This window comes from Talpa occidentalis, unplaced genomic scaffold (genome assembly GCF_014898055.3).
Source record: "Talpa occidentalis isolate TD23 unplaced genomic scaffold, MPIMG_talOcc4v2.1 talOcc4.8, whole genome shotgun sequence".
NCBI classification, from domain to species: domain Eukaryota; kingdom Metazoa; phylum Chordata; class Mammalia; order Eulipotyphla; family Talpidae; genus Talpa; species Talpa occidentalis.
Window position 1 is genome coordinate 44,450,937 of NW_023605194.1, and position 22,430 is coordinate 44,473,366.

General features: G+C 42.6%; 1 protein-coding gene across 1 annotated transcript in view; it reads right to left on the minus strand.

The window, feature by feature from the left end:
• Positions 1-22,012, minus strand: part of EIF4EBP2 (eukaryotic translation initiation factor 4E binding protein 2) — a 28,137-nt gene extending 6,125 nt beyond the window's left edge. Inside the window, exons 1-2 of the mRNA XM_037495858.2 lie at positions 21,583-22,012; positions 721-906 (exon numbers count right to left, since the gene is read on the minus strand). Coding sequence (XP_037351755.1) covers positions 721-906; positions 21,583-21,727 — 331 coding nt within the window. The 5' untranslated portion in view covers positions 21,728-22,012. The remainder of the gene's footprint in view (positions 1-720; positions 907-21,582) is intronic.
• Positions 22,013-22,430: the final 418 nt, after the last annotated feature.

Sequence of the window (22,430 nt, forward strand, 5' to 3'; positions counted from 1 at the left end):
ACACTGTGTCCATTAAAAACTCATTCGGAATTTGAGAAGACAGAGTGCTAGCTCAGGTACAGGGATCACAATGAGCCAACCAAGGTGCACTTCAGAAGCTGGCCATTTCTACCTCCCTCTCTGCTTCCAGACACAGAGGATTCATTTCTAAAAGTGTGTTTGGGGTCTATTAAATTCCATTTTGTTTTGTGTGTCATCCTAATCTGATAATGCACAGGTTCAAGGAATCATCTTGATTCCCTGATTTTGCATTTTTATTTTTTTAAAGATTTATTTCTTTATGCACACAAGAACTGCGGTACAGGCCAGAGGTGCAGGGGGTGAGAGGACTCACCAGAGACAGAGTGGGGAGCAGAACAGGCAGATCTACTGAAACGCACTGCTGTGGAGAGCAGTGGGTGAGACAGGAAAGGTCTGCTGCATCATGTGGGTAGCTCCCTGACTGGCCGGGAAGCTTCACAGTGCTGTGCTTCACCTCGTGCGCCACCATGGAGGCCCTGATTTTGTATTCTTCCCAACACTCACTAGATTAGATTTGCTTATGATTTAGAACTTGGAGCTTCTAGAACATTTCACTTGGTAAGAGAGTGGTGGGACTCCCAGAAACATGTAATTGAATACCAGTTATAATTGAAGCATCAGCATTTCCTAAACCTACAGCAGATTGATTTCAGATCTCCAAGGTCTCCCGCTTGGTCCCCAACACCATCATTCTCTTACCAACTGCATGCTTCCTGTCATGATTGTTCAAGTTGTTCAAATTGTTTACTTCTACTTTGGAGTCTTCGATTAAGGTGCCAGGGCTGGTGACTCCTGGGATGTTGGGCAGATGGCAGGGTGGGGTCTGAGCCATGGGAGAATTGCGACGATCCAACAGAAACTTTCTATCATAAATGATTCTGGTTCCTGAAAAATAAGGTTAAAAAGAATTTGAAATAACATAAGGGACTATCATATCTAATACTACCCAGTAGTTTTATTTTAAATCTCATTTAGTTCCAACCCTTATGGATTTTACAATTCAAGCTGCCCTGGCCTGGATCCAGGTATCTCTGCCATCTGGAATGATTTTCCTCCTCATCTGCTGGGGAAATGCCTGCTCATCCTTCCTTCAAGACTCAGCTGGGGCCTCCCTGGTGGCGCAAGGGGTTAAGACACAGCCTGTGAAGCTGTCCGCAGCTTCTGCAGCACGAGTTCGATCCTCGTCCTGTCTCACCCACTGCTCCCCTCAGTAGTGTACTTCGGTCAATCTGCCTGTTCTGTTCCCTGCTCTGTCTTTGGTGAATCCTCTCACCGCCTCCCACCTCTGGCCTGTACCCCAGCTCTTGTATGCATAAATAAATAAATCTTTAAAACTAACAAAAAAAGAAAGACTGTTAGTTCCTTAAGCCATGGCTATTTTATATGTGTCTCTATCTACAGAAATATAGATGTAAATCTGTATGTATCTGACCTAGGTCCTAACATACACCTTCAGAAAAAGTTGTAAATAAATAAATGTGGGGGGGTGGGGAAGACAGCAAGGGCTTTAGTTTAAAAGCTTCCCAAAGAAGCACTGAGTAGACAATTTTTCCAGAACTATGGCAGAAGTTGAAATAAGCAGCCCTCATATATTTCACAAAACAAATGCTTACCAATAGAAGTTGCTGGTGTTTTATGACAATAGTTCTGAGGAGTACACTTTACCTGATAAAAGGTTAAGAAAACCTGATGCTGTCTATTTCTCCTATCATAATTTCTCAAAATACTAAACGTTATAAATAAGACATAAAACTAAGTGACAATCTGCAGATGCATCTGCTGTGGCCTAATGCAGTGGACGCCTGGAGCTCTGCTGCTGAAAAGCTGGTTCACCAAGAAAGAATGTGGGGACTATTTAGTGACATCAACTGAAGGAGGTGGGGATGGAAGGGGAGTGGCAGCCCAGCACAGTTGCCATCCCTGTCTAAGTAACAAATGGAAGGAATCATGTAGAAGTATCTGGCTCTCATTAGGCTTAAATCCAGAGAAGGAAAACTGCTTTAAGGATTTAGCCAAGTTCAAGGCAATGTCCCATGAAAATAAAATTGTATGCAAAGTTACCAATTTAAAGAGTAAAATCTAAATACTACCTATTGGTTAATGCTTTTAGATTCTCAAGTAAAAAGAAAGAATAGTCCTGCATTACTATAATAAGGAGATTCTGGTTCAAGCAGATTTCATCAAGCAACATGCACTAGCCATATCCCGGGAAATAGAACAAGTTTATTTGAAATATGAGGAAGAAAATGGGAAAAAGCAAGGCATTTACTGCAAGGAAAGGGAAACTCCTCAGTCTTCCCAAAGAAAGGAAGAGAGAAACATTTAAGCTAAAGACATAATACTAACACTAATTTACACAGCTGGGAAATGGCTACAGGAAATTAATATCTGTGGTGGTAACATATGCTTACACAAATGCTAGTAAAGAGTTTTCTTTTGATTAGGTGAAAAAATAAGACTCAAGGGGCATCCCTGGTGGCCTAGGGGTTAAGTCTCAGAGCTATCAACGCTTATGGACTGAGTTTCATCCCCGCCAGGGAGCTAACCCATATGTCGCAGTAGACCTCTCCTGTCTTGCCTGCTTCTCCCCTTAGCAGTAAATCTGCCTGTTCTGCTCCCCACTCTGTCTCTGGGGAATCTTCTCACCCCCCTGCACCTCTGGCCTACATCCCCAGTTCTTATATGCATAAATAAATAAAAATGAATCTTTAAAAATAAGTAAGACTCAAACTAGTGCCTTCCTAGTTGAGAAACTGTCCAAAAGAGACTCCACTTTCCTCCACTTCTACCATCTCTGCTTTAACAACTAGAATCAAGTGCTAAAAAGTGCTCCTTTTTATAATACAACAAAATCAGCCAAGGAAAGAATGACTAAGTGTCTCAGAATGGAAGAATGTTCTCAGAAGGGCGTTTAACACACAAAGCATTTTAAAATAAAATCTTTAACGATTTCAAAGGATACCTTATCACCTTTCTTTTTTTTACTATCTAATTCTGTTGCAACTATAGTACACAAGCATTCATATTTATAACTTATGAGAAAGTCTCTCCACAATACAACCCTAAGAAGTACACAGTGCTGGGCCTCTCCCTGGTGGCGCAGGGCTTAAAGACACAGCGCCATCAAGCTACTGCCAGCCACTGCAGCACAAGTTCTACACCAGAGCTGGGCCATGGAGCTAAGCGAACCCACATGCAGCAGACCCCTCCTGTCTCTCCTGCTGCCCCCTCAGCAGTGTATTTCAGTTGATCCACCTGTTTTGTTCCCCACTATGTCTTTGGTGAATCCTTTCACCCCAGCCCCGGCCCTTGGCCTACACCCCAGTTCTTGTATGCATAAATAAACCCCTTTTTTTTTTTTTTAAAGTATACAGTGTGGTATCTAGAATCAACTAGGGCAGTACTGTTGTGATTCTGCATTAGAATCAACTGGGATGCTTGTTAAAAAATACTCTAGGGCCTCCCCTGGTGGCACAGGCGGTTGAGCGCAGTGCTGTGAAGCTGTCCGCAGCCTCTGCAGCGCCGGTTTCATACCGGCAGGCCAGCGAGGATCCCACATGGTGTGGCAGATCTCTCCAGTCTCGCTCGCTGCTCCCCTCAGCAGTGTATTTCAGTCAGCCTGCCTGTTCTGTTCCCTGCTCTGTCTCTGGTGAATCCTCTCACCCACCCGCGAATCTGGCCTCTACCCCGGTTCTTGTATAAATAAATCTTTAAAAAAAATAAAAAATACTCTAACTGAATCAGAATCCTTGAGATTAAAACTTAGAAATCCACATTTTTCAAGTCCCCAGGTCATTCTGTTCACTAAGGAACCCAAATTCACCCTTCTCCCAAAGACTGAGTAACTGATTTGAGAATGTAAATTCTATTTCTATTTGATTTGAGAAATATCAAAGAAGAACTAGAAAGAATGAAAGAGATTAGAGATCACTTTGACAGTTGATTCTAAGACCTAGAAAAGGGACTTACTCATCGTCAGGGCTAACCAGAGACAAAATCAGCATACGACCTGCGGTCACCATCATGAATCCTAGTCTGGTCCACTTTCATTTCTACCTCAGCCTACAATCTCCAAGAATGGTAGTGAGATGTCCAAAGTGCAAGAAGAAAGTCAACAGCTACTTAATATATAAATTACACGGTGAACAGACAATGTGTTATATAAGGGACCACTAAACATTTGCCCTAAGCACCACTTAGAGGGTGGGGGGGAAAATCGAACTGATGGTGTCTCTATTAGTGCTCCCCTAGGGAGCACCATACAAATAGGCAGAAGTGGGTTTTGGTCTTGTTGTCTGGCAATGTCTGAGTATTTATACGTTTTATAAGTTGCCTAATCTTTATATTTCTTCTTACATAACAGAGATAGATTTTTCCAAGTATGTGACTTTTTGGCAAAGGTTATATAATCTAAGAAATTCATTCAGAATAGTAAACAGGGTGTTACAAACTAGTGCTAATAAAAGAAGCTGGCAGAGATGATAATCTCTCAAGAAGAGCACAGCAGAAACCAGGTTAAAAGCTCTAATTACTGTAAATGGTGCTTCTTTCAGCTATTAGCTAAATGAAATACACAAAGGCCAAAAACCTTCACAAAAGAAATCTCTTAGCCCTGAGAGTGGGCTACAATTAGTTTCCTTTTTTTACTGCTAGAAAGTTTAGGCCTAGAGCCCATGTGTGAAGGGACCTGGACAGAACAGCTCTATATGCCTGCCTCCAACCCTTTAAGACATTTGGAAAACTTAGGCATCGCATTTGTTCCTGATTTTAAAGAAGACCCAAGTCTTACATCTTTTCTCAAATATAATTTCAGGAGAAAGTAGAAATATACCTTTACCTTCTCGCTTTGAAAAATAAGCTATATTAATGCAAAAAGGCGTCTGGAAATCATGAGAAATGAGTCATTCTGGATAACAGAAAATTTGATTAAACTTTCAAACAATGACTAATTTGCATTATTGTGATGCAAAATTTTCTAACGCGGAATTAAAACTTTTTAATCAACCCTTTCTTGATGATCAATCATTATGATGAAAATAATTTATTATATACTGTGTTATGACCTAGGAAGTCTCAGGACTTACTGGTGCTCTTTAATTACCAACAATGTGCTTGTGTGATCTGTGATTTGTTTACTCCTCCTTCACTGTTAAGCTAAGTGCTACCCTTTTTCCATGTAGTCAGCCCAGGATGCCATTAACAAATGCCACAGACTGGGTGGTGTAAACAGAAGGGATACCTTCTCACAGTTCTTGAGAAGTTCAAAATCAAAGGGCCAGAAAGCTCTCTTCTGGATGTGGAGAGAGGAACCTCTCACACCATGTCCTCCCATGGGGGTAGAGTGGGAGAGAAAGCTGTCTGGTGTCTGTCTGATGGGACACTAATCCCATTACGAGGGCCCCACACTTTTTTTTTTTTTAAGATTTATTTATGCATGTCAGAACTGGGGTACAGGCCAGAGGAGGGTGGGGGGAGGTGAGAGATTCACCAGAGACAGAGTGGGGAACAGAACAGGCAGACTGACTGAAATACACTGCCGAGGGGAGCAAGGTGCAAATCATGAGGTCTGCTGTGCCATGTGGGTAGCTCCCTGGCCAGGGATCAAACTCATGCTGCAGCAGCCGTGGACAGCTTCATAGGTTGCGTCTTAACCCACTGTGCCTCTAGGGAGGCCCCAGGTCCCACACTTATGACCTCAACTAAACCTAAGTGTCTCCCAAGTTTCCATCTCCACTATCATCACATCGGGGGTTAGGGTTTCAACGTATAAATTGGGAAGGGGGATGAATGGCACAATTCCGCCCACAGCACACCCTTTACACACAGTGCACGCCTGATGATTCTAATCTGCTACAGGGTTTGGAAATGAGCAACCTGCTTATTAGAATGCTAGATAAAATAAGAGCGAATAGCTTGAGAGGGGGCCAGATAGCTTCCAAAGAACAACAGCCAGAGCTTTAGTGGTTGGACTGAACATTTGTCCTGTCACCCCAAGGGTAATTTCAGAGGGGTGAGGTTTCACCGTGAGATGTTCTTACTAACACTTTCAAGTTGGAACAAGATTATTCTCACTCCTGCAGTACACAAGCTTGTAAACTCCAGGGATAAGGTGGTGGAAAAAAATAAAAACCACAGGAGAAAAGCAAGCTTTCTGTTACTGAATTATATATTATCAATAGCATATGCATCAAAGAGCTGTAATTCAACCAACTGTGAAATCAGTACAGATTCTACCTAAATATGTGATGTGTAAGAGAAACTCTGAAGAACAGATAAGACTTTGCAGAGGTGATAAAATACATTTCTTATAGCTTTCTTGAAGTGTAATTCAGAGTGTATCATTCAGTAGTTTTTAGTATATTCAAAGTTTTGTGCGACCTACCATCACAATCAAATTTAGAGTATCATCAATATCCCCCCAAAAATCACTTCCTCTCTAGCTTCTCCAGCCCTACACAACCATTAATCTATTTTCTATCTCTATAAAGATTCTGGATAGTTTATATGAATGGAATCATACAATATGTGGTCTTTTGTGATTGTTCCTTTCATTCACATGTTGGCAAGGTTTATGTATGTTCAGCAATTATTAGTATTTCATTTCTTTTTACTGCTAACATTCTGCTGTGTATATTTTATCATCTTTCATCAACCTGCTGATTGACATTTGTTATTTCCACTTTAAATGCTATAAAAACGTATGTATGATACAAGCTGTAAACATGCAAATGTGATATTGTGACTTATAAGAAAATATATATTCAATCATTCAGATGACCAAATGTATATTTCTCATACATGTATCTGGTCTTCAACTGCAGTTCCCAGTTCTCCCAGTTCACAGCATTCAAAAGCCTTCGAATTTCCTAAGTGTTGAGAGCAATAAAGATGTCTTTTGTTACATAAATGAGGTAGCTTTTGGAAGCACCTAAGAATGTGAGCAGGTTGCAAGCAGAACTAACCAAGTGATTAGAGGTTGGAATTTCCAGGCTCCCCCACCCCCCTAACCTCTGAAGAGGGTTTGGAGACTGACTGGATCACCAATGGCCAGCCATGATTTAATCAGCTATGCTGAGTAATGAGGCCTCCATAGAAACACAAGAGGTGGGAGTTCATGGGCCTCCCTGGTGACACAGGTGGTTAAGTGTCGCACTGCTAGCTGTCCGCAGACTCTGCAGCACGGGTTTGATCCCAGCAGGGTGGCAAGAATCCCACATCCGGGCCTCCCTGGTGGCGCAAGGGGTTAAGCATTGCACTATGAAGCAACTGGCAGCCTCTGCAGCATGAGTTCGATCCCCAGCCAGCCAGGGAGCAACACACATGGTGCAGCAGACCTCTCCTGTCTCTCCCACTGTTCCCCTCAACAGTGTATTTCAGGGCCTCCCCGGTGGCGCAGCGGTTGAGCGCTGGGTTGCGAAGCTGCCCGCGGCCTCTGCGGCGCCGGTTCGATCCCTGGCTGCTCCCCGGCCACTGGAGGAGGGTCCCACATGGCGCGCAGACCTCTCCTGCCGCCCGCTGCTCCCCTCAGCAGTGTACTTCGGTCCTTCTGTCTGCTCTGCTCCCCGCTCTGGCTCTGGTGAATTCTCTCACCCTCCCGTGCTTCTGACTGTACCCAGTGCATGTATAAAACAAAAAAAACAAACAAACAAACCAGCAAACAAATAAATAAAGCATGCCTCTATCAAAAAAAAAAAAAAAAAAACAGTGTATTTCAGTCAGTCTGCCTGTTCTGTTCCCCACTCTGTCTCTGGTGAATCCTCTCATCCTCCCATGCATCTGATCTGTATCTGGTTCTTGAATAAAAATAAATAAATCTTAAAAAAAAAAAAAAAAAAGATGGGAGTTCAGGGAGCATCCAGGTCAGTGAACATGTGGAGACGGGGGAGAATGGCACAACGGGTGAGGGTATGGAAGGTCCATACCCTAGCCCCACTCCTAGTTTTTTTTTTTTTTTTTTTTAATATTTATTTATTTATTTATACATGCACTGGGTACAGTCAGAAGCGCAGGAGGGTGAGAGAATTCACCAGAGCCAGCCAGAGTGGGGAGCAGAGCAGGCAGAAGGACCAAAGTACACTGCTGAGGGGAGCAGCGGGCGGCAGGAGAGGTCTGCGCGCCATGCGGGACCCTCCTCTGGTGGCCGGGGAGCAGCTGGGGATCGAACCCGCACTTTAGAGCTGCGGGCAGCTTCGCAACCCAGCGCTCAACCGCTGTGCCACCGGGGAGGCCCCCCACTCCTAGTTTTATAAAGTGCTTCCACCTGGCTGCTCCTTCCGAGATTTTATCTTTTATAATAAGTCAGTGATCAAATAAGTAAATGTATTTCCTAAGTTCTTTAAGCCATTCCAAAATTTTAATTTTATATGAGGCAGTCATGGTTATTTCTACCCAGGCGGTCAGAAGCACAGGAAATAGTCTGGGCTTGGAACAGTGCCTGAAGTGGAGGGCAATCTTGGGAGACCGAGCCTTTACCCTGTGAAATCTAATAAAATCATTACCTCTGGGTAGCTAATGTCAGAACTGAGTTGAATTCTCAACACCCTGTGGGTGTCCAAGAGTTGCTTGTTGGTTGAGCCCCGCCTTCACCCATTTTGTCTACCCTTCTACCCATCCTCCTGCCTCTGGCAACCACCAAACTTTTCTAACTATGAGATCATCCAGTATCTGTCTCCTAGTTCTTATTTCACTTAGATTAATGCCCTCAATTCAACTCATTGTGGTGAATGTTAAAATTCATTTTTTTCATAGCTCAATTATTACTCCACTGTGTTTATGTGAATACACATATAAGTACATTTTCTTTATTTCCTAAGCAATTTTAACATTTAATTGTTGATAATCTGACTAATTCCAACTGAGTACTTGTCCACTGAGAAACAATAAATTAAGGGAGGTTAGAAATGTTTCAGAATTCTATTATCTCTATCTAAAAATCACCTATCTATCTACCTGGATACATATGCTCTTTTCATGAGAAAAAAAAATTTTAATAAAAAATATACACATGCCTTTTCTATACCAAATTGGCAAGTTACATGTAAAATCCTCTCACATAAGCTTGATTTTCTTAAAAATACAGTTTAAAAAAAAAAGATTTATTTATGCATACAAGAACTGGGGTGTAGACCAGAGGTGCAGGGAGTGAGAGGATTCACTAGAGAGTGGGAAGCTGAACAGGCAGATCTGCTGAAATATACTGCTGAGTGGAGCAACAAGTGAGATAGAAGGGGTGTGCTGCACCACCATGTGGGTCGCTCCCTCATGGGGTATTGAACTCAAGCTGCAGTGGCTAGCACAGTGGATGGCAATAGCTTGATAGCACTCAGACTTTAACCCCTGTGCCATCCCTGAGTCCCAACAGTAACAAAGTTTAAACTCACTCAATCTCTTTCCCTGTCTACATAAACTACTGTTCTTCAGAGTTGTTTAAATTGAGGCAACATCACATTGTAATGTAAGTATTAGGTGTGTAACACTGAGAATCAACATTAAGGTTATTACAAAAAATTCAATTCTACACATCATCATTTCATTGTCCTTCTCCCCAGTACTCCCCCAATCTGCACCACACACACACCCCTAATTCCTTTCTGGTAACCATTAATTGACCTCACAGTCCAAAAGTTTATTTTTGTTTTACTTAGCTCATCTATTTATTTCCTCTATCTACCACAGGAGTGAAATCATAAGTTGTTTCTCTTTTGCTGCCTGGTCCCGTTCACTAAACATGATGCCCACTCACAGTATCACAAATGACAAGATTTCATTCTTTTTTTATGACTCTATAATATTCTACAATATTCACGGAAGAATATTTAGGTTGTTGCCTGGAATTGTCTTCTTAAGCTCATTTTTCTATTAGCCATTATAAGTTTACAGAAATAAAATTGGTTTTTGTATACCAATCTCATATCCTGCAACTTGCTAAAGTCAGGAACTAGTTTTAATAGTCTTCTTGAATGGATTCCTTAAGTTACACTTGGTTTTGAATACATATAAAGTAAATAATCTAGAAAAAAACACTCTGAGGAACTAGGACTTTAACTGATGCTGTTTTCAAATATAGCCATGACAAATAAGGGTACAAGTAAAAATGGGAAATCAGTTTTTTGATTAAGGATTATATAATTCTAACTCAAAACCCATAAAACTACTCAAAAAGAAAAATTAAGACTCAGCTAAGAATAAAATGACAGGAAAAACACTATTTCCTTTTTTGGATTTGTGTTTATTATATGAATTCCAAGAACACCAATTTTAAAAACCTAAAATACTCAACGTCTCTTGTACGAGAGCATAAGTAAAGCTGTATTATCCAAAGTGAGAACTTAATTCAAATTTCGTTCAAACTGCCTGCCACATTTATGTGAACATAGTATCAATCACAACTAGAAACAAGTTAACCTTAAATTCCCAAAGAAGGCGAACAAAAGACTACATCAGTAGCTTACACATATACAATATTAAAATGGGGGGGAGCATGCTTGTGATCTATTAGTGGGAGTTTGTTAAAAAAAGGAATCTATTTGTCCTTGATAATGGAAACTTTTTCCTTAGTTACTTTTCTATTTCCTTTTCTATGAAAATAATCAGAAACCATACTCCTTGCTTTTATATTGAAATGTTATAAAGTATCTCATACATTATTTATCAGTTTTCAAAGTTAACAATAAAACTACAATAAAGCAAAGAATTTTATACTCAAAGAATATGCAAATATTGCAGGAATAGAGGCAGACAGGTACCTAGTCTAATCTTATATATCGGAGATCTAAAGTTGACAGAGGTCCTACTACCAGAAAACTAAAAATGGTTCAACAATTTACAGAGATTGGTAAATGGAGAGCGCAGGGAAAATTAAGAGGTAGCAAGTAATGGGGTGCCCTAGATTCCTCATCTTTCATAATAGGGAATTAACAGTATTATCTAATGTCCAAAAATCAAGAAATCGTGGTATGCATATACTATTTATAGAATAGTGGTAACCAAAAGGCACGGGTTGCACGGGTTATCTACTGTTGGTTGGTCAAAGGAGGTTATCTAACTGGCACTGGCTATTACTGGCATTATATATTTTATGTACTCTGAACTGTTCATATTTTCTTTTTCTATTTTTTTCTTCTATCTTTTGATCTAAAAACTAGTGATTTTGGGCCTCACCGGTGGCACAGCGGTTGAGCGCTGGGTTGCGAAGCTGCCCGCGGCCTCTGCGGCGCCGGTTCGATCCCCGGCTGCTCCCTGGCCACCAGAGGAGGGTCCCACATGGCGTGCAGACCTCTCCTGCCGCCCGCTGCTCCCCTCAGCAGTGTACTTCGGTCCTTCTGCCTGCTCTGCTCCCCGCTCTGGCTCTGGTGAATTCTCTCACCCTCCCGCGCTTCTGACTGTACCCAGTGCATGTATAAACAAAACAAACAAACAAACCAGCAAACAAATAAATAAAGCATGCCTCTATAAAAAAAAAAAAAAAAAAAAAAAAAAAAAACTAGTGATTTTCAAATGGCATGGAACAAAGACACTAAATGGGGCCCCAAACTATGTTTGCCAGGGTAGTTTAATACACAAACAAGGTCATTCAAGCCTAAGCACCTCTTGCAAGACCAAATAATCTACTTAAATAATAATTAATCTATGTATTAAACCATACACACCTAGGAAATTGTACAACTTCAAAATAAACCACCTAGAGAATGTTTACAGTAGCATGGTTAACTGACAGAGTAGTAAGTACTATACTTTCACAGGGCAATCATAAAATGCTGTTTAACGAAGGCTGTGTCCAGAATTAGAAATACATATCCACTCATGCAAACAGTTCAGAAAAAGAAGTATTAAATAACGTGCTCAAATTATGTAGCCTGAATAAACTGGTGACAAATCCCCCCCAAAACGCTACGATAGACATACACCCTCATACAACAGTTGTTCCAAGTATAAAGGCAAAGTGTGGAGTCAAACAGCACTACCCTCAGAGGACTTTCTCCATTGAAAAGGAAAATCTTTCTCAGAAAAACCCTTAGCAGACTTCCTCCTACTCCTCATTTGACCACAACTGGGTCAGATAGCCACCAGATCAGGCTCGGGTAAGCCGTGACTGGCTTAGAGCAGTCATAAAGTATATCCAGGGGCCTGGCACACTGCCACTTAAATAAATGGGAAAGTCGGAGTAGCATGGAAGAGGGAATGATTGCTGGGTTGGAAACCAACAGTACTTATTATGTCTATGTTTAATGTTTATAAAAATTATATTAAATCTAACCAAAATGGGTTAAAAATTAAAATAAAACTATTGTACAATGTGAGGATTTATAGCAAATAAATCATCATCTTCCACAACAATTAGAAACTAATTGGTAATATCTAACTGAGAAACAGTAAAACATTATTTAGAAATCCAGGAGTAAATATAGAGGAAATAGCTAGAAGAGTTTAAAATGCCTTCTCTGAAGGATGGAAATGGAGGTGAGAGGGGATGGTCTGTGAAAATAATACTTTCTGTTGTTAGCCTAATACTATATGACTTGCATAAATATTATAATCAAATGTTAGAGAAAGCAAAATAAAAAGGTGATTGCATGAATCCTGACATTATCTTAAGTCAAACAAGTCAGTCACAAAAGGACAAGTAATGTATGATCCACTTATATGACGCACCTACAGCCGTAAGATTCACAGACACAGAAAGTATGGTGTCGGGGCGGGGGGTGAGGACAGGTGAATAAATGGGTAATAACTGATTGGTTAATGTGTATGAAGTTTCAGTTTAGGAAGATGAAAATGTTGGGGGAAAGGATGTCCTGAACAAACTCCACAAGCAGATTTTATGGACCCCGCCCCCACCCCAGACCAAAGAGATCCAAGACACCAAGAACTACAAATCCCATAATGTCATCACCACCAAAGCACGGATTGCTAGGAACTGAAGAGTTAAGAGCCAGGCTTGGTATATAACCAGACACATGGACCTTAGGTGTGCCTGGTTTTCACCAGCTTTCAGCGTTCTATTGGGGTTCCAGCTCAGTGGAATTGGTAGGATACATTCACCAATTTATCTCCCTCTCTCTTTCTCCCTGAGTTATTCATTTCTTCATTTCCCCTTTTTGTAAATAAACCCCTTTTTAAAAAAGATTTATTTATTTATGCATATAAGAACTGGGGTACAGGCCAGAGGTGCGGGAGGGTGAGAGGATTCACCAGAGACAGTGGGGAGCAAAACAGGCAGATGGACCCAAAACACTGCTGAGGGGAGCAGTGGGCAAGACAGGAGAGGTCTGCCGTGCCATGTGCACCTCCCTGGCTGGCCAGGGATGGAACCCAAGCTGCAGACTGTGGACTGCTTCACAGTGCAGCGCTCAAGCCCCAGTGTCACCAGGGAGGCTCACCATAAACCCTTTTTGTGTGTACCTGCAGTTGAGTCTTATTTTAAGTCCCTTTTAAAAGTGCACAGGGTGATGACCCACAGTCGGCAACCCATTTCACACTGGGGTTGCCCTGTAACAATAACAAGGCTTACTGACTGAGTTAGAAAACAGTTGCAAAAAAACTTCAGTTTTAAACATCTGTTCTTCAGGGAGCTCTGGATGAAAAAGCAGGCTCCTGAATAGCTATGCCACATAAACAGAGAAAGCTAAAAGCTGCCTAATCCTGTACCCTTCAGGGAGGATGATGGTAGCTAAACTATATTCACTGGAAGTGAAGCCCTAAAGTGCTAATAAAACCAAGGACAATTTTTACATCAACAAAAGTGTAATTGGAGCTTGGGAGCTTGTAACTTAGTATAAGTAAATTATTATGGCAAAGGGAAGACATCCAAGGTTTGTGAGAAGCTAATCCTACTGTCTTTTGATTAACTCCATGTCTCAATAACTAAGAGCAAACATTTCCAAGATATTAATATCAAAGGATGGCTCCCAGGCCCAATCACTTTCAGAAGATTGCCATAACAAAAGGCTGAAATACATAATAAAAGGCTGACATACATAACACGGGCTGAAGGGCAAGTTGGTAATGACTACCTTCCCACTCAGAACTTACCTTCGCATTCAGTGTCAGAAGCGGTCTTAGCACTTGGCAGAAGCCTGTCACTCTACAGATGAAGAAACTAGTACCACATAGTACACAGAAGACCAACAGAAATAAGCTAGGTAGGTTCTCTAAGCTATTCTGGTTCTCTTAAGTCTCAGCTGCAAAATGAGTTGAAAGAGATGATATGTTTCAGATCCAAACTAATATCTAAAACACAAATAAATGCTAACTGATTTTAATTCTATCTTGCCTTTATCTCCAGACAATATGAGTCGAAAGAAAGTGCATCAAATACGTTCACTTATGTTTGCGCTTGGATATTCATCTTGAAAAATATTTTCTCTCCCCAAATGCAAAAATCTGCCAGGTTGCTGGATCTAGCTGGATCTGCTAAGTAGCTGACAGTATCCTGGGTCCATTCTTTGGATTAGATTTCGCAATTGTGGTTCAGTCTGTCTGTAATGCCAATAATTAATGAAAGCACTGCCATTGTTATAGGGAAACCACTCAAGATCAAACCTGGCTTTCTTTCCAACTATTTGCTTTTTTCCCCAAGTTCACTCCTCTTGGGCACTTCAGTGACTGAAAAAGACTTCAAATTTTTTTTTTAAATGTGTAATTCTGCATTCTGACTTAACTGTTTTTTTTTTGTTGTTTGTTTGTTTGTGTATGTTTGGAGCAGTGTTAAGATTAAATAGATTTTTTTCAGAATCTTGAACAAATTTAAATAACGTTTTTTAAATAAAGACAATGTACATCTACCAATATCTTCTACTTACTATAAGGAAGGCGTTTGGACTCTAGCAACAAGTTTCTAAGATGTAAAGCCTACTACTGGGGATCACTGTTCTAAGTCACTTTTTAATCTGCATTCTGCTCATAATGGTTCCACGAACTTTTCAGACCAGAGTGTAGTTTCATTTCAATGTAAAAACAGCCCACCTCCAACATAAACAGTCTTTGGGGATAAGACTCCCCTCTGAGGTCCAAGTGACTACATATGACATTTACAAATTAAGAGTGAGGAGCTTCTCATTACTTCCTGGGAGGTACCTCTTAGAGCCTAAAGAACCATGGTCTAGCCCCACCAGTAAATAATCTGTGATCTGTTATAAAGAGACCATTTGTAAAAACATTAATATTGAATTGTGTGGGGGGGAGTCATGGGGGGAAAAGGCTGCCCTGAACAAACTCCACAAACATAAGTTTTGTGGACTCCACCCCCACTCCAGACCAAAGAGATCCAAGACACCAGAATCACAAATCCCATAATATCATCATCCCCAAAGGGAGGATTGCTGGGACCTGAGGGTGCAGTTAAACAGCAAGGTTTGGTATAAAACCAGACATGTGGGCCTTGGTGGGGGAGGGGAGGTCTCTTGGCTTTTTGCCGGCTTTCAGAGTGCTACTGGCAGTCCAGCTCAGGGAAACTGGTAGGACGCACTCTCCAATTTATCTCCTTTCTTTCTCCCTGAGTTATTCATTTTATTCATTTGCTTCTTCTGTAAATAAATTCTTTATTAACCTTTTTGTGTGTGCCTGCAATTGAGTGTTACTACAAGTCCCTTTTAAGTGCGCAGGTGAGGACCCACAGTCAGGCAACCCATTTCATGTCAGGGTTGCCCTGTAACAGAATGAGCAAAGTATTATTTTGATAATAAAATCAGGCATAAAAAAAATCAGGTTAATTTCCCTTATGTATAAAGATGCAAAATTTCCCAAATATTAGGCAAACCTATCTCACCAACATATAAAAAGGATTATGTACCATGCCACGTGGGTCTTATCCCAGAAATTTCAGGCTGGTTGAACACCCAAAACTCCTAAGTCATGCTAACAGAACAAAGAACTAATATTACTCAATTATCTCAGTACATGTCCCCGCACCCCAAAATGCAGGCAACAAAATCCAATGCCCTTTCACACGATATAAACAAGCAACAGACTAAGAATAAAAGGAATCGTTCTTGCCCGGATTAAGGGCATCCATGAAAACCCACAGTTAACATCTTAATGGTGAAGGACTGGATGGCTGGCCCCTAACATTGAGAACAAGTCAAGGGTGTCTGTCTCACTATCTTGCCACTTCTGCTCAACACTGTAATGACGGTTAACTAGACAAGAAAAATAAAAAGCACCCAGAGAAGGAAAACTAGCTCTATTCACACAAGCACGATCTTGTACACAGAAAATTTCAGGAATCTACAATAATTGGATTGCATTTTCTAGTTAATTTATGCTTGTTTGTTAGGGTTTTTACTCGTCAGTGAAACAGACAGCTTCTGTTTCTCAGGACTTTTGTCCTAGAGGTATGACAGATTATTTACTTAGATGTAAAAACTCAGACTCCTGAGCTTTTGGGTTTGAGCTGTGACTAAGAGCCAGGTACATGGGGCCGTGAAAAACTGGATGAAAAGCTGCTAGGTGTTAATGAGCATATAGGTTTTAATGAGCCTTCACGAAACAAAGTTCTATGCTAAACAAATCTGAAAATAGGAGCCTAAGTCTCATCTATTCAGTAAACTGAATAGTCTAACAAGTCTCAACTCTCTTTTGTTTAATTATAAATACAGCAGCAAAATCTTTTAAACATTAATTTGCTCATCTAAAGACTTGAGAACCAAGAAAAAGTTCTGTCATTCACCAACACACATATTCTCCAGTTCAGGCACTCTGCCTCTCCAACCAGATGAACTACCTTTCCCCACATTAACTTGAAATCTACTCTGCAAATTTTTACACACACACACACACACACACACACACACACACACACACACACACACACACACACAAATAATCAAGTCTACAATGTCTCCAAACAATGTGAGAACCTCTACTATATGATTGTCTTTTAGACTCTAGTTCTCAAAAGTCTCAGATGAGTAACTCTGGCTGTTCTAATTTACAGACTATTCACTTTTTTTTTTCCTTTCTATTCTAACACAGGCCTGGGGAGAGCTGAAGGGAGCCGCACTGCCAACCAGTAAGAACTCTTGTCTTCCATGCTTATACTGCACAAGACCTCAGACAAACAGAGGCATTCCATTTCACATAATGGACTGTTATACAGCTGGAGGATGGGGAGAGCATTGCCTTTCCGAGGCTCAGAGTTCAGTCCCTCATGAGCCAAAAAAAAAAAAAAAAAAAAGCAGCAGCAGCATTCAACTTAAAAACTGAAGTACAACTTGTTTAATATATACTTTGGCTGCTGATAAGCATGAGACTAGAGTTGAGTCTGCTATGGATTCATATTACTCTGAGATATGTAAGTACAAAGTGACTGAACTTCCTTCATGTTTTTTCATGCACATCTTACATGTAGGAATTAAATTCTTTGGTTAATAACTGAAGCTAAAGAACCAAATAAGTACACTTGTTGGTTCAGAAGTTTTTGGCCTAGACTAAACTCAGCCTAAGGTCACTGAATTAGAAATTTTGAGTCAGAAAATGACCTTCCTTGGGGCCTCCCTGGTGGCGCAAGGGGTTAAAGCACAGCACTATGAAGCAATCCGAAGCCTCTGCAACACGAGTTTGATCCCCCGCTGGTCAGGGAGCAACCCACATGTCACAGCAGATCTCTCCTGTCTGGCCCGCTGCTCCCCTCAGTAGTGTATTTCGGTCAGTCTGCCTGTTCTGTTCACCTCTCTCTCTGGTGAATCCTCTCCCCAATCTCTGGCCTATACCCCAGCTCTTGTATGCATAAATCAATCTTTAAAAAAAGAAAATGACCTTCCTTCCCCATACCTATGCACAGAGTTCTATTCATTTCTCCCCAAAAAGGAATCAGATTTAAACTCAGAGCTCCCCCGAAATACTCTTAATTTATCACAGTTCACTCCAAGCAGATTATTTTCCTTTCTTCCTGCTTTCTGTGTTTCTAGATCCTTCCAATGGCTTTCAGGTAATTCTGCCCCAGTGAACTAACCACAGTAAGCTCAAACAGGCAGAGAGGAAGAGCAAAGCGTGAACAATATTTCAGACCATCATCATTAAGTTCCCCTCTGGTGCTTTTGTTACATCAGCATACTTTCCTAAAGCTGATAAGAATGTTGTGCAGGAAAAGACAAAAAAAAAAAAAAAAAAAAAGAGAGAGAGAGAAAGAAGGAAAAAAAATAGCTAAATGAGGTTATGATGTTCTGCTGATTTCTTGGAACACAACTCTCCCAGAAGTTCAGAACTTACAAAGGTAGAAAGAATCACATTAGCCAGCATTCCAGAGCTAGGAAGGGAGGGAGAGTCCCAAACCTCCCTTCTCAGTGAAATAAACATTTTAAGGTGGTGGAGGGAACACTGGAACAGGTACCAGGGCACTAAATTTGAGGCTACCCACTGACATTAATAACTAGCCACACCATACTAACAAGTTACTTAATTTCTTTGGGTCTCACTTCCTCTCATTTATAAAATGAAAGCATTAAGTCCCCTCAAGCTAACCACAATGTTATAAAAGTGACATCAACTGTAGTAAATTTACCTTCCACTGAAGTCAGATGTAGCCTCTCAAGGAAGAAGCAAATATCATTCCCACTCTTCCAATAGAGAGATAAAACAAAATAAAATACAAGGGCACTTTAATTTTTGATTTGAATTTAGTTAACAAAAATTTTCCTCATCCATAATTAGAAAAAGCAATATAAGGAATCTAAGAGGTTATTATCAAGTATATCTTCATTTCCTCTCATTTCCCAAATCACAAGACGGCAATTTTGAAAAACGTTTCAAGGGTAAACTATATTCTCTCATCCCCAATGAATAAAGGACTCTCAAGGAAAGCGAAATGGTAAGTTGACTACTATGTGAATGTCCCTCCCTGCCCAGTATGATCACTTAGTGCATTCAGCACATGAACTGTTTTCCTGAAATGCTCTAACATGTGTCCAGTAGGTTCTAGAGTTTGAGAAAGGAAATGTTAATCCCACCCCTTCCCATTAAATAGAGACTTGACACACAAACCTACTATAATTTTTCTAAATGTTTTCAAGTCTGAAATACATGAGTTATCATCTGACCCTATACAAAGTTTTTTGTTCACCAACTAAGAAGTGTATCCACCCCAACTCCCCATCAAGATTTTAAGACTGTTTCCTAATTTTGTATGTGATCGCTTTTGTGCAAAGCATTGCACTGGGCCCTCAAGACTCACTTAAGATCCCTCACCACATTAACTCAGGTGGCTGGAGGTATCCAAGTAGCAACCTTCTTACCTTGGTTTGAAGAAATAAAATTACAAGTGGGGGTGACGGGGATGCAAGACAGATGAACAAGTCATTAGAGGGTGAAAAATTTCCGATGGGGGAATAAAAGTAAATCAATCAGCACTAACATCTAAATAGCACTAAGTAACTGCAATATAAATTAGGGATTACATTCAATTGCAACAATACTATATATCCTATAAACACTTTATGTAAGTCTTCCTATGAAAAATGAAAAGATTACAATGTACTCTACCAATAAATACAGGTTCACTACATTTGGCCAGCTAAGATGACAATTATTTAAATCTGAAACAAAAAACTTTGTATGTGTAGAACTATCTGAAGAAAGCAGTGGTGACTGGGTATGCTGGGAGAAGGGGTAAATAATCAGTATTTCTGGCAGAATCTTTCCAAGCATTTTAGGAACTAATCCAGACTATGAGACAAGTTCTATCTTTAAAGCAATGTTTAAAGGCATGGTAGCCTGGCTATTTGAAATATGCCAAAAGGATGTTCCTCTGTGGTTCTTTCCTCAGGGTCTTCATGGTTAATATATAGGCAAAAATCTAGTTCCTTCCCCAAATAAAATTATAGTGGAGTGCAGTTGTTACCATGACATATGTTCTAAAACTCAGGGAAGCACAATCTTTTACTCACCAATACCAACAACAATTCTGGAAAAAGTTATATATGCCTTGCGCCTTGGAAATCAATATCCATTTCTACTATCAATTCAAGTTCAAGACAGCTCTACTGTGGAGCAGGTTCTGGTCTGCGAAAAATCTTTCAGAATTAAAAAACAAGATCTCAGTACACTCAGGGGCTGGCCTTGAACAGATCAGATCAGGAAGGAGGTTTCTCCAATGAGGTAAGCTATCTCATGAGAAACGTCACTGTTTCGCAAAGTTAAAAATTCTTTAAGCCAGTTGTCCATAAATATTAACTTCTCCTGACTGGGTTACACTAAAGTCTTCCAAGGCAGCCATTCCTGCCCTAGAGTAGCCTGGCTGGATTCCTCTGTAGTGTTCTCTCCTAGATTTTTATCCCTTGTTGGCAAGAAGGTCTTGTAACCCTTCAAGCCCTGCTATTTATTGTGCAACCGACTCAAGGATCGCCCAGGCCTAACTGCACCCAGTTGGTTGTAGCATAACTGGTGAGCACAGCCCTTAGGAAAGAAGGAAGCCAGCAATCTTGTAGACAGTAGGCAGGGGCTGTCAGCAAAGTCCCAAGCCTCTGGGGCTTTCAGAAGGCACCCCATCACTAAAAGAAGGCAAAAATCTTAAGTTAAAAACGAAGCACCATTCCCTTTTAACAAAAGTCCCTCAAAATCATTCTCCACTCTCCTCCCTCTGGAGAACTGCCCAGATAGGGGGCAGACAACCTTTGAGCTCCCTTTTCCTATGACCAATTCAGCAGGCTTCACCTCTACCCCAGTGTTCTTGCTCAATAAACAGTTCCTAGTGGGATTTCCATAAGCAATGCCCACTAGCTTCCCTCTGCTCTGCCTCTCTCTAGAAGGCATCTCCCCAGAATCAAGCCATCCCACCAAGCTGCACTCCTTGACAATGCCCTTTTCAATCTACCTCCAAACGAGTCGCCGCCAAAGCGCTGCTCTTAAGGCTGCCAACGCTCGACCACCCCCTCCTCGACCATTACTTGAGTATTATTTGATCACTAGTGCTGTCCTTCAGTCTGGGGACTCCCCTCCTCCCCGTGGGGCCTCGTCCAGCACAGTAAACAATGCTGTCAAAGCAGGATAACGCTGGGCGAGGCTTCCAAACTCCGCATTCCAGCCTCCTCCTGGTGTTCTAAAAGCAGCAAAACAAGTCATCGCAGGGTCCCAGGAGCGAATTACTCTCTCAACTTCCTTTCTAAAAATTTTTAGGCCCGGGAGACGACACCCCGTATTCGTGTGCACAAACGCACGATCTGCAAAAGGCAGAGGCAATACCGAGCGCGTGCCGGCCAAGGACAGACGGACTCGCCCAGGAGGAGCGGGCGGGGAGCTACGAGTGGAAGCTCAGCCTGCCACGAAGGGAACAAGGGCTTTCTCTTCGCGCGCGCCAGCAGTCCCGCTCCCGGAGTGGGCGCGCGCCGCGCCGGGTTCTGGGCAAGGGAGAAGGCGAAGCGACGCTCGCCGAGAGGCTCCCCGGGGCTCCGGTGGGGCAGGGCAGCTGGGGGAACCGGGCAGCCGAAGCGGCCCGGCGTGGACACGCCCCGAGTCAGAGGACCGCGGCGGGGCGCGCGGGCCGGCGCGCGGCCGGCTGCAGGAGCCGAGGGCGAGGGCCGCGCGGGGCCGGGGCCGGGGCCGGGGCCGCGCGGGGCGGCCAGCGCTCACCTCCCGGCGTGGTGGAGAAGAGCGTCCCCCCGGGCGTGGTGCAATAGTCATGAGGTAGCTGCGCGGCGTCGCTGATGGGCACGGTGCGGGTGGGGATGGCGCGGCTCTGGCTGGGCTGGTGGCCGCTGCCGGCGGACGAGGACATGGCTGTGGCGCGGGTTCGAGGCTTTGTCCGGCGGGCGGGCGGGCGGCGGCGGCGGCCGCGGCGGCTGGGGGCCCGGGCTGCTCCGGCTCCTCAGGCGGGCGGAAGGGCGGGCGGGGCTGGACGCTCCGCTCGCTCCTCGCTCGCTCCCTCTCGCTCCCTCGTCCCGCTCCGCTCCCGCCGCCGCCCTCTCAGCCGCCGCCGCCGCCGCCGCCCGATCCTCCGGCCTCCGCCAGCAGCCTCAGCAGCAGCAGCAGCGGCAGCAGCGGCGACGCGACGACCGGAAGCGGGCGCGGGCGGGAGCCAGAGGGAGTTCGGGGAAGCGGGGCCGCCGGAGGTGACGTCGCCTGGGGCGTGGAGGCGAGGTGAGGGGGCGTGGCCTAAGCGGCGAGGGGCGGGGCTTGGGCTGGCAGGGACTCGACCCCGCCCCGTGCCGGAAGCTGACCGAGGGGTGTTTGCGCCAAGTGTGCCTGAGCTGCTTGGCGGCCAGAATGGAAAACTTATCTGACTTAAAAAGAAGGAAACTCTGTGTTAACACTACTTTACTCGAGTCGACTTTTGTGCCTGTCCGTCTAAAATAAAGTGTAATGTTCCGTTTAGTTGCTTATAATTAACTATAGGCAATGTATGCACGATGTGTTAAAAAAATTGGACAGAAAAATTTAGGGTGTCACTTTCTTCCACTTCCCCAATTCCTGCTGCCAGA